Source organism: Spea bombifrons, chromosome 3 (assembly GCF_027358695.1).
Source record: "Spea bombifrons isolate aSpeBom1 chromosome 3, aSpeBom1.2.pri, whole genome shotgun sequence".
NCBI classification, from domain to species: Eukaryota; Metazoa; Chordata; class Amphibia; order Anura; family Pelobatidae; genus Spea; species Spea bombifrons.
In genome coordinates, this window is record NC_071089.1 from 15434129 (window position 1) to 15447785 (window position 13657).

At 40.7% G+C, this 13657-nt stretch overlaps 1 protein-coding gene across 2 annotated transcripts in view; it reads left to right on the top strand.

Annotated features, from left to right (window-relative positions):
* The window catches only part of SPTBN1 (spectrin beta, non-erythrocytic 1), a 76245-nt gene that overhangs the window by 47852 nt on the left and 14736 nt on the right, over positions 1-13657 (top strand). For both annotated transcript variants that reach the window (XM_053460211.1, XM_053460212.1), the window contains 18 exons: positions 614-694; positions 947-1062; positions 1548-1660; positions 1825-2012; positions 2496-2613; positions 2929-3087; positions 3480-3782; positions 4702-4855; positions 5582-6452; positions 6548-6685; positions 6820-7576; positions 7695-7897; positions 8033-8123; positions 8510-8656; positions 9138-9401; positions 10752-10976; positions 11560-11649; positions 13187-13465. In XM_053460211.1, the coding sequence (XP_053316186.1) occupies positions 614-694; positions 947-1062; positions 1548-1660; positions 1825-2012; positions 2496-2613; positions 2929-3087; positions 3480-3782; positions 4702-4855; positions 5582-6452; positions 6548-6685; positions 6820-7576; positions 7695-7897; positions 8033-8123; positions 8510-8656; positions 9138-9401; positions 10752-10976; positions 11560-11649; positions 13187-13465 (4297 nt within the window). The remainder of the gene's footprint in view (positions 1-613; positions 695-946; positions 1063-1547; positions 1661-1824; positions 2013-2495; positions 2614-2928; positions 3088-3479; positions 3783-4701; positions 4856-5581; positions 6453-6547; positions 6686-6819; positions 7577-7694; positions 7898-8032; positions 8124-8509; positions 8657-9137; positions 9402-10751; positions 10977-11559; positions 11650-13186; positions 13466-13657) is intronic.

Consider the following 13657-nt stretch of genomic DNA (forward strand, 5'->3'; position numbering starts at 1 on the left):
AACAGCTGCCAGGGGCCAAGAAGTGATGTCAGAAAGACGTAGTAAGAATCTGACTTAGTGTTTTAAAAACATCTGGCAGTTTAAAGCTCCAATACAGTGCTTATTATCACATACATCAGTTGTTGTGGAATGTGGACAACCTCATGTAGGGTTTTCAAACATCATTTATATTAAACTGCGTATGAAAGGTTAGTGATATGGCAAAACCAACCTCAACATCACCTGCCAATGTTAACAATGTAATTAGGTTCTATACCAATAATACTGAAGGGATTCAAATCACAATAGACGTTGATTAGATGTAAGCAGTTTGCCTGCATGCCGTGTGCCTTCCTAAAGTTAAATTGCCCCTAAACTTTTTTATTTATCGATTATAAAGTTATGACTCTGGGCACAGTAAAGATTGCCAATCAGCAATGGGATCTAACAAGGTATGGCCTGCCTAGTAAAAGCTTAGTTATGTTTGTCGAGAGTGGGCATTGGCTATATATTTTTTGCTAACAGAATTGGGTAAACTGGTCCCGGATTATTTCAAATAATGTATGTCTATATCGTACTGTTAAATACAGCATTTCGTTGATTGCTGTTCCTTTGCAATTTTGTTGTGTTCCAGTTACCCGAATGTGAATATCCACAACTTCACCACGAGCTGGAGGGATGGCATGGCGTTCAACGCACTCATCCATAAACACAGGTACGTACAGCGATCTCACATCCCCCTAATGTCATATTATTTTAACTAATTAATTATGCGCTAGGGGCATTCAGCAATAAACATTTGCCTTTTTTATGGTCCCCTCTGTGTTATTAAGCTGGGGGATCCAGCTGCAGAGGTTGGGGACACCAGCAGCCTTCCCGTTCAGATGTTCCACGGAGTTCTTACCATGCAGAGATTCCACTTTTAAAGCGTCCGCTTCTCACACTTGTTCTGTCCTTTTTACCATAGGCCGGACTTAATTGACTTTGATAAATTGAAGAAATCTAATGCACACTACAATCTGCAAAATGCTTTCAACCTGGCAGAGCAGCATCTTGGCCTTACTAAGCTTCTGGACCCAGAGGGTGAGTATGTAGCTCTGACACCATAGTACTGAATAGTTACACGCGGACTAACCTGATTCCGGCAACTTTACGCTTCCATCCGATTCAGTCTCGTTTTGTGTCTTATTTGAGCAACAGGACATTGTAGGCCCTGGTTGTCGTGCCTCGTGAGAGCCCAGAGATCGAGGCTTCAGTAACAGACCAGGGATATTTTCAGTGCTGTACTCTAAAGAGTTTATACTTTTAGGAGTGTTTCTGGGTAATCCTTACACCCTTGTACTATTAAAAAGGAATGAAGAAAAAACAATTGAGACAGACTTAATCCCCAAAGGCCCTGCAGCATAAAATCACCTGTATGCTAGCAAGGGAGAGTTAATGTACTTTGTCCCCACACATAGAAAAATGTAAACCTATATAAAATCCTTCTATAACTAGGGAGCTTCTGTTATAATAAGCTCTTCTATTGGGAAGTGGTTGTTACATTGCTTCTTTATTCTGTCATGTAGATATCAGCGTGGATCACCCTGATGAGAAATCCATCATTACGTACGTTGTAACATATTACCACTACTTTTCTAAGATGAAGGCTCTGGCCGTGGAAGGCAAACGTATCGGAAAAGTAAGTAAACTAAACGCAATGATAAAGTAGTAATCTTGAAACATGTCCTCTCTGGCAACAGTGTTGCCTCTGAAATCAACCATTTCAACAGGCAAGACTTTATATGTAAATAATGGTCAGAATGAAACTGTAGATAATACTAAGGATATCGCACGTCTTCACAGGTCCTGGACAATGCTATCGAAACTGAGAAAATGATTGAGAAGTATGAATCTCTGGCCTCTGACCTCCTGGAATGGATTGAACAAACCATAATTATCTTGAACAATCGGAAGTTTGCAAACTCCTTGGTCGGTGTGCAACAGCAGCTTCAGGCATTCAACACATATCGTACAGTGGAAAAGCCACCGAAGTAAGCGAGTATTGAAATAACTGCAAATTACCGAGCATGTCCAAAAAATATAATATTTGTAATGCATTTTGGAGTCCATTTTCCATGGACCTGATACATTTTATAAATGTGAGTTGGTGTAGGCATTCTTTACTTATTAGAGTTAGAAACGAGACCTCCTGAGAACGCAAGAAGAGTAAATAGGAAGCATACTCTGCAGTTTTATATTGTAAAGGTAATTAGCCAAAAAAAGCAATTATTTATTAAAATTGTGGCGCATATTTATTAATAAAACACATTTTCGCAGTGCTCATAGGGAACGTTTCTGGTCAACATTTGACCTTGCCTTTTTACCATGGAGTCTTAACACCTAAGGCCCAACATAACGTTTTACAGCTGGGAAGTCTGTTCACCTGGTTGAAGTATTCATTTGAATTTATAATTGTGCAGTGGCCCTCTTCAAGGTGTCTGTGTGCTTTCCTGAATGCTATGATGTCTTTCTAGGTTCACAGAGAAAGGAAATTTGGAAGTGCTGCTTTTCACCATTCAAAGTAAAATGAGGGCCAATAATCAGAAAGTGTACATGCCGAGGGAAGGCAAACTCATCTCAGACATCAACAAGGTAACTAATAGTATGTTGCTGTGTCCATTAATGCTCCAGGATCTTCCCGATGAACTGTTAATTCACCTGTCCAGAATTGCTTGATAACTTTTCAAAATCTGAGGTTCTTAAAGGAGCTTCCAATGAGTTAGAGCGTTTTACCTGTGACTGCGTAACGTGTTCCTGATTAAATTCTCTCTGAGGAACAGGTGGCAATGCTCAGTACGGCTTCTAATCGTACATAAGTCGGTGTGTAAGGTGCTGTCTATAATGTAGCTTCCTTTTGGTTTATAGAAAGATTCTTAATAGGAAAAACATCAAATTTTTCTTTGTCAGGCCTGGGAACGACTGGAAAAAGCTGAGCATGAGCGAGAACTGGCGCTCCGCAACGAGCTGATCAGACAGGAGAAACTGGAACAGCTAGCCCGCAGGTTTGATCGCAAGGCAGCTATGCGGGAGACCTGGCTCAGTGAAAATCAACGCTTGGTGTCACAGGTATGACACGGGCTACCCACGTTAACTAGCCATCTTCCTGACACTGCTTTGTGTTCTCATCACATGATTAATATCCATCAGACGTGTCACCTGCCAATTTACACAGGCGCACTTTGGGAATTACTTAAAACTAACAAAGGTTATGAATTTTCCCATACATAATTTCTCTTTACAAAAATATTTCTGTAAAACTATGGAAACTTTGATAATACTTATTAGATTGTGGCTACATATTTAACAAAGTATTTCAATGCTGAACTGAGTAGTGTGTTGAAGTTTTTCTAAACCATAATAAATCCTTCATCTTGAAATCCCCCAGGTTCTACCTGAAATATGCCCTCATCCGAGTTTATGTGGAGAATTTGATGTTTGACCTGATTCTTATGTTTCAGGATAACTTTGGATTTGACTTGCCGGCTGTTGAAGCAGCGACTAAGAAACACGAAGCCATTGAAACAGACATTGCAGCCTATGAAGAGCGTGTTCAGGCGGTGGTAGCCGTAGCAAGAGAACTGGAAGCTGAAAACTACCATGACATAAAACGCATCACTGCCCGCAAAGACAACGTAATCAGACTATGGGAGTATCTCCTTGAGCTGCTTCGTGCAAGACGACAGCGTCTGGAATTGAACCTTGGGCTGCAAAAAGTTTTCCAGGAAATGCTCTACATTATGGACTGGATGGACGAAATGAAGGTATGTCATAATAATAATGACACCATACGACGTTAGAATGTGTTATTGACCATACGGGAGAACAAGCCTGGCAAGTTTCATTACCAAAATCAATGTTATGTCTGTATTATTGTGACAAATTTAGAACAAGGTCATTGCGTACTATGGCAACCTGTACAACCTGTGGAAAGGACCACAAAAGGGAACACTGAAAGTTGACTACTATCTCTTATTTTCAATGTATAAAGCTGCCCTGTATGACGTCGCAAGAAGGAAAACTAAAACCGCCAGTGAGCCAAATCCCAGCAGGCCTGCAGAATGGGCTCTGAACTACTACTGATATCTGATCCTCTACTACCTATAGTTCCCCGCTGAGCATTGTGCAGAGGTCAGGTGTATAGTTCGCCTGTTATTATGGCGGTTAAAATGGTTAATTTAGATGGGAGTCTCTACTATCATGGTTACCTCTCCAGAATCCTTGTTGTTCACTAGTTGAGTAGATGCAAGCAGGTCCTGTAAGTTACTGCGAACCTTCATCAATCTTGATGCCAACAAACTTACTTCTAGAAATGCGAGTCTGTAATTTAGAATGTACATACAGTTTCGTTCTCCTTACAAATGTCCCATTAATGCATTGTTTTCTGAAATGACGTACTAAAGGTTCTTGCGGTGACCCGTGGGGGTCCAGTTAATGGAAGTCAGACACACTAATGACACCTGCTTGAAAGGGATATTAGAGATGAGTAATTAGTAACACGTTACAGCCTAACGATACACTTTAGTGTGCGGGTTCACAAGAAGCCAGTGCAAATTAAGAACCTTCAGAATACCAGGTACTGGGATGTTTTTATTCATTCATTTTTTTTCTCAGTTACTACATGCGTTTTCAACACAACATTTCTGGCTTTGTGTTAATCTGATGTATTTTGTGTCGCTTTAGGTGCTACTGTTGTCCCAAGATTATGGGAAACATTTGTTGGGAGTGGAGGACCTGTTGCAGAAACATGCCCTGGTGGAGGCAGACATTTCCATTCAGGCCGAGCGAGTGCGAGCAGTGAACGCCTCTGCCCAGAGATTTGCCGCAGGAGGGGATGGTAAAGTCTGTTTAATGTTTTATAGCAAATGCAGCATTCACGTTCATGTATCATTTACACTGGGCAGATTGCTAAAGATTCTCAGCAGTGAGCTAGTTAAAGTCTGGGCACTATGCCTTTTGTGTTTGCAGCCAGGGCATAGCAGCCATGAGCAAATCTCCCGGCAACCTTTATAATCCTTTCTCTTAATATGTTAAATCTACCCACTTTCATGATCATCTTGCAAACCTCAACAGAGATGTTGTCCTCTTGCTTATTCTTGCTTTGAATATTTCCTTATTACCCATAAACACGACTCTTTGGGAGGATTTAGTCATCTCATAGTAGGCCACTTATTCCATATTATGGATTACTAAGAGGAAAATACCACAGAACAAAAAACTAAACATTTTATTTATATAATGTTTTTATTTTATACTTGTCTTTTCTAACTGCCTGATAAATAATCATTTGCAATCACAGGCATAATGTATGTAGTCAGATTTGATTTGGGTTGAGATAAATAAAATCGAGGTTTAACCCCTTAAGGACAATGGGCGGTTCCTAAACCCATTGAAAACAATGCATTTTGAGCCCGTACATGTACGGGCTTTGTCATTAAGGGGTTAAGATTCTACCAAATTAACGGTTTTATAGAATCTTAACCCTCCATTTCAAACAAACGTAATAAATGCATCATGTAACAATCCACAAGTTTACATATTATGTTTTAAATTTTCTGCGCAGGTTATAAACCATGTGACCCTCAGGTTATCCGGGATCGTGTGGCTCATATGGAGTTTTGTTACCAAGAGTTATGCCAGTTGGCCGTTGAAAGAAGGTCGCGCCTGGAAGAGTCCAGGCGCCTTTGGAAGTTTTTCTGGGAAATGGCAGAAGAGGAAGGGTGGATTAGGGAGAAGGAGCAGATATTGTCTTCCGATGACTATGGAAAGGACTTGACAAGTGTTGTCCGTCTGCTAAGCAAACATAAAGCGTTTGAAGATGAAATGAGTGGACGCAGTGGTCACTTACTACAGACCATAAAAGAAGGCGAGGAGATGATTGCAGAAGAACATTTCGGATCTGAAAAAATAAAGGAGAGAGTTGTTGATATTCAGGAGCAATGGGCTAACCTTGAAAAGTTGTCTGCTATAAGAAAGAAGCGTCTGGAAGAAACATCCAGTTTCCATCAGTTTCAGGCGGATGCTGATGACATTGATGCCTGGATGGTAGACATTCTGAGGATTGTGTCAAGCAATGATGTTGGCCATGACGAATATTCCACTCAGTCCTTGGTGAAAAAGCACAAGGATGTTGCCGAAGAAATCGCAAATTACAGGTCCACTATTGATGCCCTCCATGAGCAGGCTGGGGCTCTACCAGAGGACCAGTTTGATTCTTCAGAAGTGCAGAGCAGGTTATCAGGAATGGAGGAACGGTACAAAGAGTTGGCGGAACTGTCACGGCTCCGGAAACAGGCCCTGCAGGATGCCCTTACGTTGTACAAGATGTTCAGTGAAGCAGATGCATGTGAACTCTGGATTGATGAGAAGGAGCAGTGGCTAAACAACATGCAAATCCCTGAGAAACTGGAAGATCTGGAGGTCATACAGCACAGGTGACCATCTTTTTTAAATGTTTGCTCATATATATATATATTATATATATATTTATTTAAATACATTTACTAACCTCAAACTGCTTTAATCTTAGATTTGAAAGTTTGGAGCCAGAAATGAACAATCAAGCTTCACGAGTGGCTGTTGTGAACCAAATTGCTCGTCAGCTGATTCATAGTGGACATCCAAGTGAAAGAGAAATCAAAGCACAGCAAGATAAGCTGAACACCAGGTTAGTTGAGAAGCCCATCATCTAAAACTGGAGGGTTTAATGTTTATTTTCTTTTGTTTGTGTTTCAATTAATCTTGATATGTGCTTAATGTGACGTTGTCTTGTTTTTTTTTTTTTTTGTTTTTTTTTTATAGATGGAGTCAATTTAGAGAGCTAGTTGACAGAACAAAGGATGCACTTAACTCCGCTCTGAGCATTCAGAACTACCATCTTGAGTGCAATGAGACCAAGTCCTGGATTAGAGAGAAGACAAAGGTGATTGAATCCACACAAGAGCTTGGCAATGACCTTGCTGGAGTCATGGCTCTCCAGAGGAAGTTGACTGGTATGGAACGGGACCTGGCTGCCATTGAGGCTAAATTAACTGATCTTCAAAAAGAGGCAGAGAAACTGGAAGCTGAACACCCTGACCAGGCTCAGGCAATATTGGACAGACTCGCCGAAATTAACGATGTTTGGGAAGAAATGAAAACCACTCTGAAGACCAGAGAAGAGTCTTTAGGAGAAGCCAGCAAGCTGCAGCAGTTCTTGCGCGAGTTAGATGACTTCCAGTCTTGGCTGTCCAGAACCCAAACGGCTATTGCCTCAGAAGATATGCCAAACACGTTGGCTGAGGCTGAAAAGCTGCTTACTCAGCATGAAAGCATTAAAAATGAAATTTACAATTACGAGGAGGATTACCAGAAAATGAGGGACATGGGGGAGATGGTAACACAAGGGCAAACAGATGCACAGTACATGTTCTTACATCAGCGTCTCCAGGCTCTTGATACCGGATGGAATGAGCTTCACAAAATGTGGGAGAACAGGCAAAACCTTCTGTCTCAGTCCCACGCTTATCAGCTCTTCCTGAGAGATACAAAGCAGGCAGAAGCATTTCTTAATAACCAGGTACGGTGTTTTGCTAAGTCACCAGAACTCATGAAATTACTGTTTTAATGTAAGGTTTTTTTGTTTGTTTTTTTTACTATTTTTTTTATATACTATTTTTTTCCTTTTGCTAATGCAGGAATATGTCCTGGCGCATACCGAAATGCCCAATAACCTGGAAGCCGCAGAAGCGGCCATCAAGAAGCAGGAAGATTTCATGACCACAATGGATGCCAGTGAGGAGAAAATCAAGGCTGTAGTAGAAACTGGGAGACGTCTGGTCAAAGACGGCAACATCAACTCTGACAGGATTCAAGAGAAAGTCGATTCAATTGATGACAGGTCCGTGTTTAAGAAAAGCAGTTTAAACAAATGCATTATTTTTCACAGGCGGCATTCCCTTTAGTTCTATGTTGTAAGGGATGCAAAACAATTTGGTGATGATCATGCCTGTTTTTGCTCATGTTTCCTGTACAGACATAGAAGAAATCGAGAGGCAGCAAATGATCTCTTGATGCGGCTGAAGGATAACCAAGAGATGCAAAAGTTTCTCCAGGATTTCCAGGAGGTAGGTGACCGCTGGATCAGTAAATGCACGTATCAGACCTATGTGCCCATTGACTTTGTAAATTCAACAGATGTTGCTATTAGAGATTTGTGAGAATAACATTGATAGGTCATCACGTTTCTATTAAACACCATATGACAGCATCTGTTCATTTACAGGATTTCTTAAAGCCTCTATCTCGCTATTGAATGCCCCTGACATATATATATATATATATATGCTGCTAGATCACCCCGTGGCAAGGTTTAGCCTGTTTGGTAATTACTATATGCTTTTGGGTACAGACAGCCAATGTGCACAAGTTATTTCACTAGATCAGCACTTTGTCGGTTAATACAGTACTGTTTTTGATTTGTGAATAATTACATGTTTTCTGTACCTCCCAGCTCTCTCTGTGGATTAACGAGAAGATGCTCACGGCCCGTGACATGTCCTATGATGAAGCCAGGAATCTGCACAGCAAGTGGCTGAAACACCAGGCCTTCATGGCAGAACTGGCATCCAATAAGGAGTGGCTGGACAAAATTGAAAAGGTACAATCATTTTTATTTGGAATGTATTAGACACCTCTTTACACATAATTTATGATGTATTGAGCTTCCCTGCCAAGTTCTGATGGCAGAGGGTTACTCCATTTGTGTTAATTGGAAAAAAAATGTTTTTTTCTCAAGGGAACAATTAAGCAAACTTTACTTATCTGGTAAAGCTTGCACATTTGTTTCTGCACTTCATGTACCAGGCTCGCTTCCTCCTGCACTGCTTATTCCTGTTCTTTAGCGCAGCGTCTGTTTCAGACAACGTAAGAGCAGGAAAAAAAAATAACCATACTGCCCTTTATAATGTGAGTTTGTTTTACAAAATGCATAAACCATCTCTATTTGATGCAGGTTTCTAAAAGGTTTTATTAGACTCATATTTCGGGTTATTTCTGGTTTTCGGATGACCAGGGCATCTCAGCTTAGTGTGTCTGTGGCTGCTATTAAAGTTGTAAAACTTTAATTTACTATTTTGTAGGAAGGAAACCTGCTCATTGCAGAAAAGCCAGAAACCGAGGTCGTCGTGAAGGAGAAGATGACAGCCTTACATAAAATGTGGGAAGAGTTGGAGTCTACGACACAGATGAAAGCCCAGAGGCTTTTTGATGCCAACAAAGCTGAACTTTTCACCCAGAGCTGTGCGGATTTGGACAAGTGGCTCCACGGTTTGGAAAGTCAGATTCAGTCAGACGACTATGGGAAGGACCTCACCAGCGTGAATATCCTTCTGAAAAAGCAGCAGGTAAACGGATCAACGTGGTGCCTCTGTGTATGGGACACTTTGACGTAACAGAATGAAGGGTTTGACCTCCTAATGTTAGCCCGCAGTCGCTGAATCTCTCCGCTAATCGTTTTCTTTAAAAATACATTATTTTGTGTTACTGGTTTTGCTCAGGAAAGCTATGTAATCAGCCTGGTAGGAATCAAATCATGGAATCAGTAGAGAGCTGAAGTCTAATATCACGTATAGAATGGACTTTTGGCTGCAGGCATGGCCAGTTATGGCAATTCCCTTTTATCTGAGCTATTTATCACAGCCACAGACTATACAGACTATTGTCACAAAGCAAAGCATGGGAATGGATGGACATTTTCAAAGAAGCAAACGATTAACACTATTAATAATCTGCAATGAAGGGAAAACCTTCTTGTCTTATCTTAATTTCTGAATTATAGTAGTGTGTCTGTACGCACAGATTTCTATAAAGATCTTGTCGCAAATAGAATGGTTTGTCTACTTGTCTAAAACTAAAGCCGTTGAAAGCCAAACATTGAAGGAGTCTGATTTTTTTTTTTTTTTTTTTTTTTTTGTTTTGGCCAAAAATGTTCTGTAAGGAGGTAAAATGACTTGACTTGAGCTCATTAGCGGTTTAATAGATGTATAAAACAAGGAACAAAAGGGGGAATGAGGAAAAAAACCCTGGGCCCCCACACCGCCCCCTTCTCTTCCATTAAGCTCCTAAAAGCTTCTGTTTGCAAATTTATTGTGTTACAGTCCCAGACAGCTTTGTGGAATGCGATCTCTGAAATGTCAGATATGGAAGGCCAGTGAAGAGAGGTTACTGTATTCCACATTCTGGAAATAAGCCTGTTGGAAAATACAATTGTTGTAGATATTTCTCTCTCTGGCAAAATCTTACGGGTTTTTTTTTTCCAATCTGAGCCAGAATTGTGCAACAGAAAAAAAGGCTTCTGGAGTCATATGTCCTCAAGGGGACACCGAGGCTCTGTGTGACATTGAAAGCTTGTGAGCAAATCCATGAAGGGTTCTACTGATGCAGATAAGCATCGCAACATGCCAGCTGCGAAGAAGTAAAATAATCCTTGCAAAATCCAGTGGCATGCGTATATATTTAGGTTTCCTTTAATTTTTAGTACCTTTGAGGGTTATTTAATGTTAATCGTCTTTGAATGAGAGCTACAGCATCCCCCCATCATGAAATCTGTGTCTGCCCTTATCAGCAGGGGCCATTAGCCACGTATTGTGTGCAGGGAGTTTGATCGGGTGCAGAAGACCACGTTGTAGCCTAGGAAAAGTCATTTGATCAGACCGGATTGCGTTTGATTACAAATACCTGTTTCTTGCTTGTAGATGCTGGAGAACCAGATGGATGTGCGCAAGAAGGAGGTAGAAGAGCTACGAAGCCAAGCTCAGGCACTGAGTCAGGAGGGAAAGAGCCCAGACGAAGTGGATGGCAAGCGTGTGGTGGTGGAGCATAGATTCATGGAACTGCTCGCCCCTCTGAATGAGAGGAAGAAGTACCTGCTGGCTTCCAAAGAAATCCACCAGTTTAACCGGGATGTGGAAGATGAAATTGTAAGATTATGATATGCACATCATGCGCAATTCACATTCCAATGTTATACACAGATCTTGCAATTAGTTCAAAATAGAAACATAGCGTTGGGCAGCCGACAACCATTAACCCCGTCTAGTCTTCTTATTTTTCTTGCTGTAAAGACCTGAATCCTTAAGCCTTTGTCTTCTCTTAGATTTAGAATAGACATATGCCTCTCCCAAGCATGTTTAAATTCCCTTCTTCTGTTTTTCTTCCTGGATGTATAGGTAGTTGATAGTTCGAAGAAAATATTGTGTGTTAGAATGGGATAAAGTGCTTTTCTTACCAAAAATCTTCTTTTAAGACATAGCCTTCCTGAATTGTGCCCCCCCCCCCCTAATTTTTACAAACCGAGGTAAACATTAATTGTTTTGTTTATCTGCCTTTACTGAGATGTTGCCAAGTATGATAACTACTGTTATTTCATTCATAATTACTTGGAGATGGAAGGTTGGGTTAAGTCCAAATGAAACTTTGCTTTTGGCCCCGATCCAGTAATTGATGCTGTTTGGTAAGATAATGAGCTTGATGGCTTAGAAATGTCTGTCTTTGCATTTTCAGCTCTGGGTTGAAGAGAGGATGCCTATTGCTACTTCAACCGACCACGGACACAACCTCCAGACTGTACAGCTGTTGATAAAGAAAAACCAGGTTTGTGGCTTATTACTGTGCCATGCAGCAGTTAAAGTGTTAATGTTCAACTGTGATCTTCTCAACACAAGACTTTGGAGTTTAGGACTTAAGGACTCTGCAAAAATAGGATGTTTCCTTTTATACCACATTATCAATAGAACAGAGAGTGCCTTTATTTTCATACATTTTGTGTATTCCACTTCTCCTTTAAGATCCAAGCCTATGTCGCTCTCACCAAGATTGGCGCCTTCTCGGTGCGAGTGATGGGTCTCTTCACTCATTCCAAACCAGCTAGCGTACCCCACTATGCCTCTTACACCTGTTCAATAGGACCCCCATTCTCCTCAATAGGAGTAGCTGCAGTGAGAGATGTATGCTGTCTGAAGACATGCGATCGATTGCTACTAAACACATGCTTAGTTTATATACTAATGCTTTCTGGTTTCAGTAGTGGCCGCTAGGGAGGGCATTCACGTATGTGCGCACAATAGGTTTCAATACGCAATAAAAATATCAAGACTTCCTTTAAACAAGTGTTGCTCAATAAAACATGCAGGCTGTTTTTATGTTTTATATCACTTTTACGCCATGGAAAGCTATGGAGCTGTGTATGTGAAGCTCCGGTAATCTCCTTCACGATACTGGAGTAAACCCATAGGAGTGTAACACAGTGATCTCTTGGGAAAAGGGGTACAATTAAAATAAATTAGTTTTTCAAACTGCAAATTTTAACAGACGTTTATGTTTAGATTTTATTTTGCGTATAAAGTATATATTATCATTTTATGTCTGACGTGTATATTCATCAGGTTAACTGTTATTTTACTCCTGCTGCTATATCTGGCAGGAACCCATTGTAACATTATGAGCGTTGTATATATGTATTACATTTTCTGATCTTGGGCTACAACACAGCAAAGGAATGCGATCAGCGTAATTTCCTTCCTTGCTACACCCAAAAGTAAACAGTGAGAGGGTTATAGAGTACAAGTTATGCTTCAAACCGAGGACGGCTGGTTTCCTCGCCCAGAAATATTCTGCAGTCTTTTCTTTTGGTCATTTTCTACGTTGTTAACTAATGAAAAACATACTCTGCTTTACGGATAAATAATCCCCAAGGTTTGCCTCTCTAATCCACAACCGTCCTGGAGGTCACTACTTTATATTATCTTAAAAATGTGCAACTTCTCCGCCTTGGAGATTTGGTTACTGAGTTGACGTAAAATTCACACATTACAGTTGAGTAAAAGAACGCTGTGTGAAATGCAATAAAAAGTAATGGCAATAAATTAGAAATCTATAGAAAATCACAAGTGCTGCAGGAGAGAAGGCAGCATTACCAGAAACACACACAGGTCTTCTGTTTTACTGATATGAGAAATGTTGATACGTAATTGATAATACAACAAAGGAGTGTACGACTTAATGCCTGTTTTGCTTTATTCTGTATTATTATGGGGGGGTTGATTGTATCAGATCCAAACTGACCACTGGGCACAGCGCCTCCAACTCTTCTCAGACGGTCAATCGAGGATTTTTCTGTTGTTTAATGCAGACCCTTCAGAAGGAGATCCAGGGCCACCAGCACCGCAATGATGATATTTTCGAGAGGAGCCAAAAGATTTTGGAAGATGGAAGCCTCAATGCAGAACCAATTAAGCAGAGGCTGGCAGATCTCCAGGCTCTATGGAACCTCTTAATCGAAGAGACAGAGAAGAGGCATAAGAGGCTAGAGGAAGCCCACAAAGCCCAGCAGTATTACTTCGATGCTGCTGAAGCTGAAGCCTGGATGAGCGAGCAGGAGCTGTACATGATGTCGGAGGAGAAGGCTAAGGTGATGGAAACGTTACTTTAATATATGCATGGTATGGTGTAACCTTTTTAGCACCACAGGGCAACCAGGGTCCTTAGAGGTTAAATGGCAATTGGCCATACAGTTTGCAGAACATCTTCTTGGAGATCTATATGAAAAAAAAAAAAAAATCTATATAAATATTACAAGAGTTAAGGGAGAAATTTTTTCACT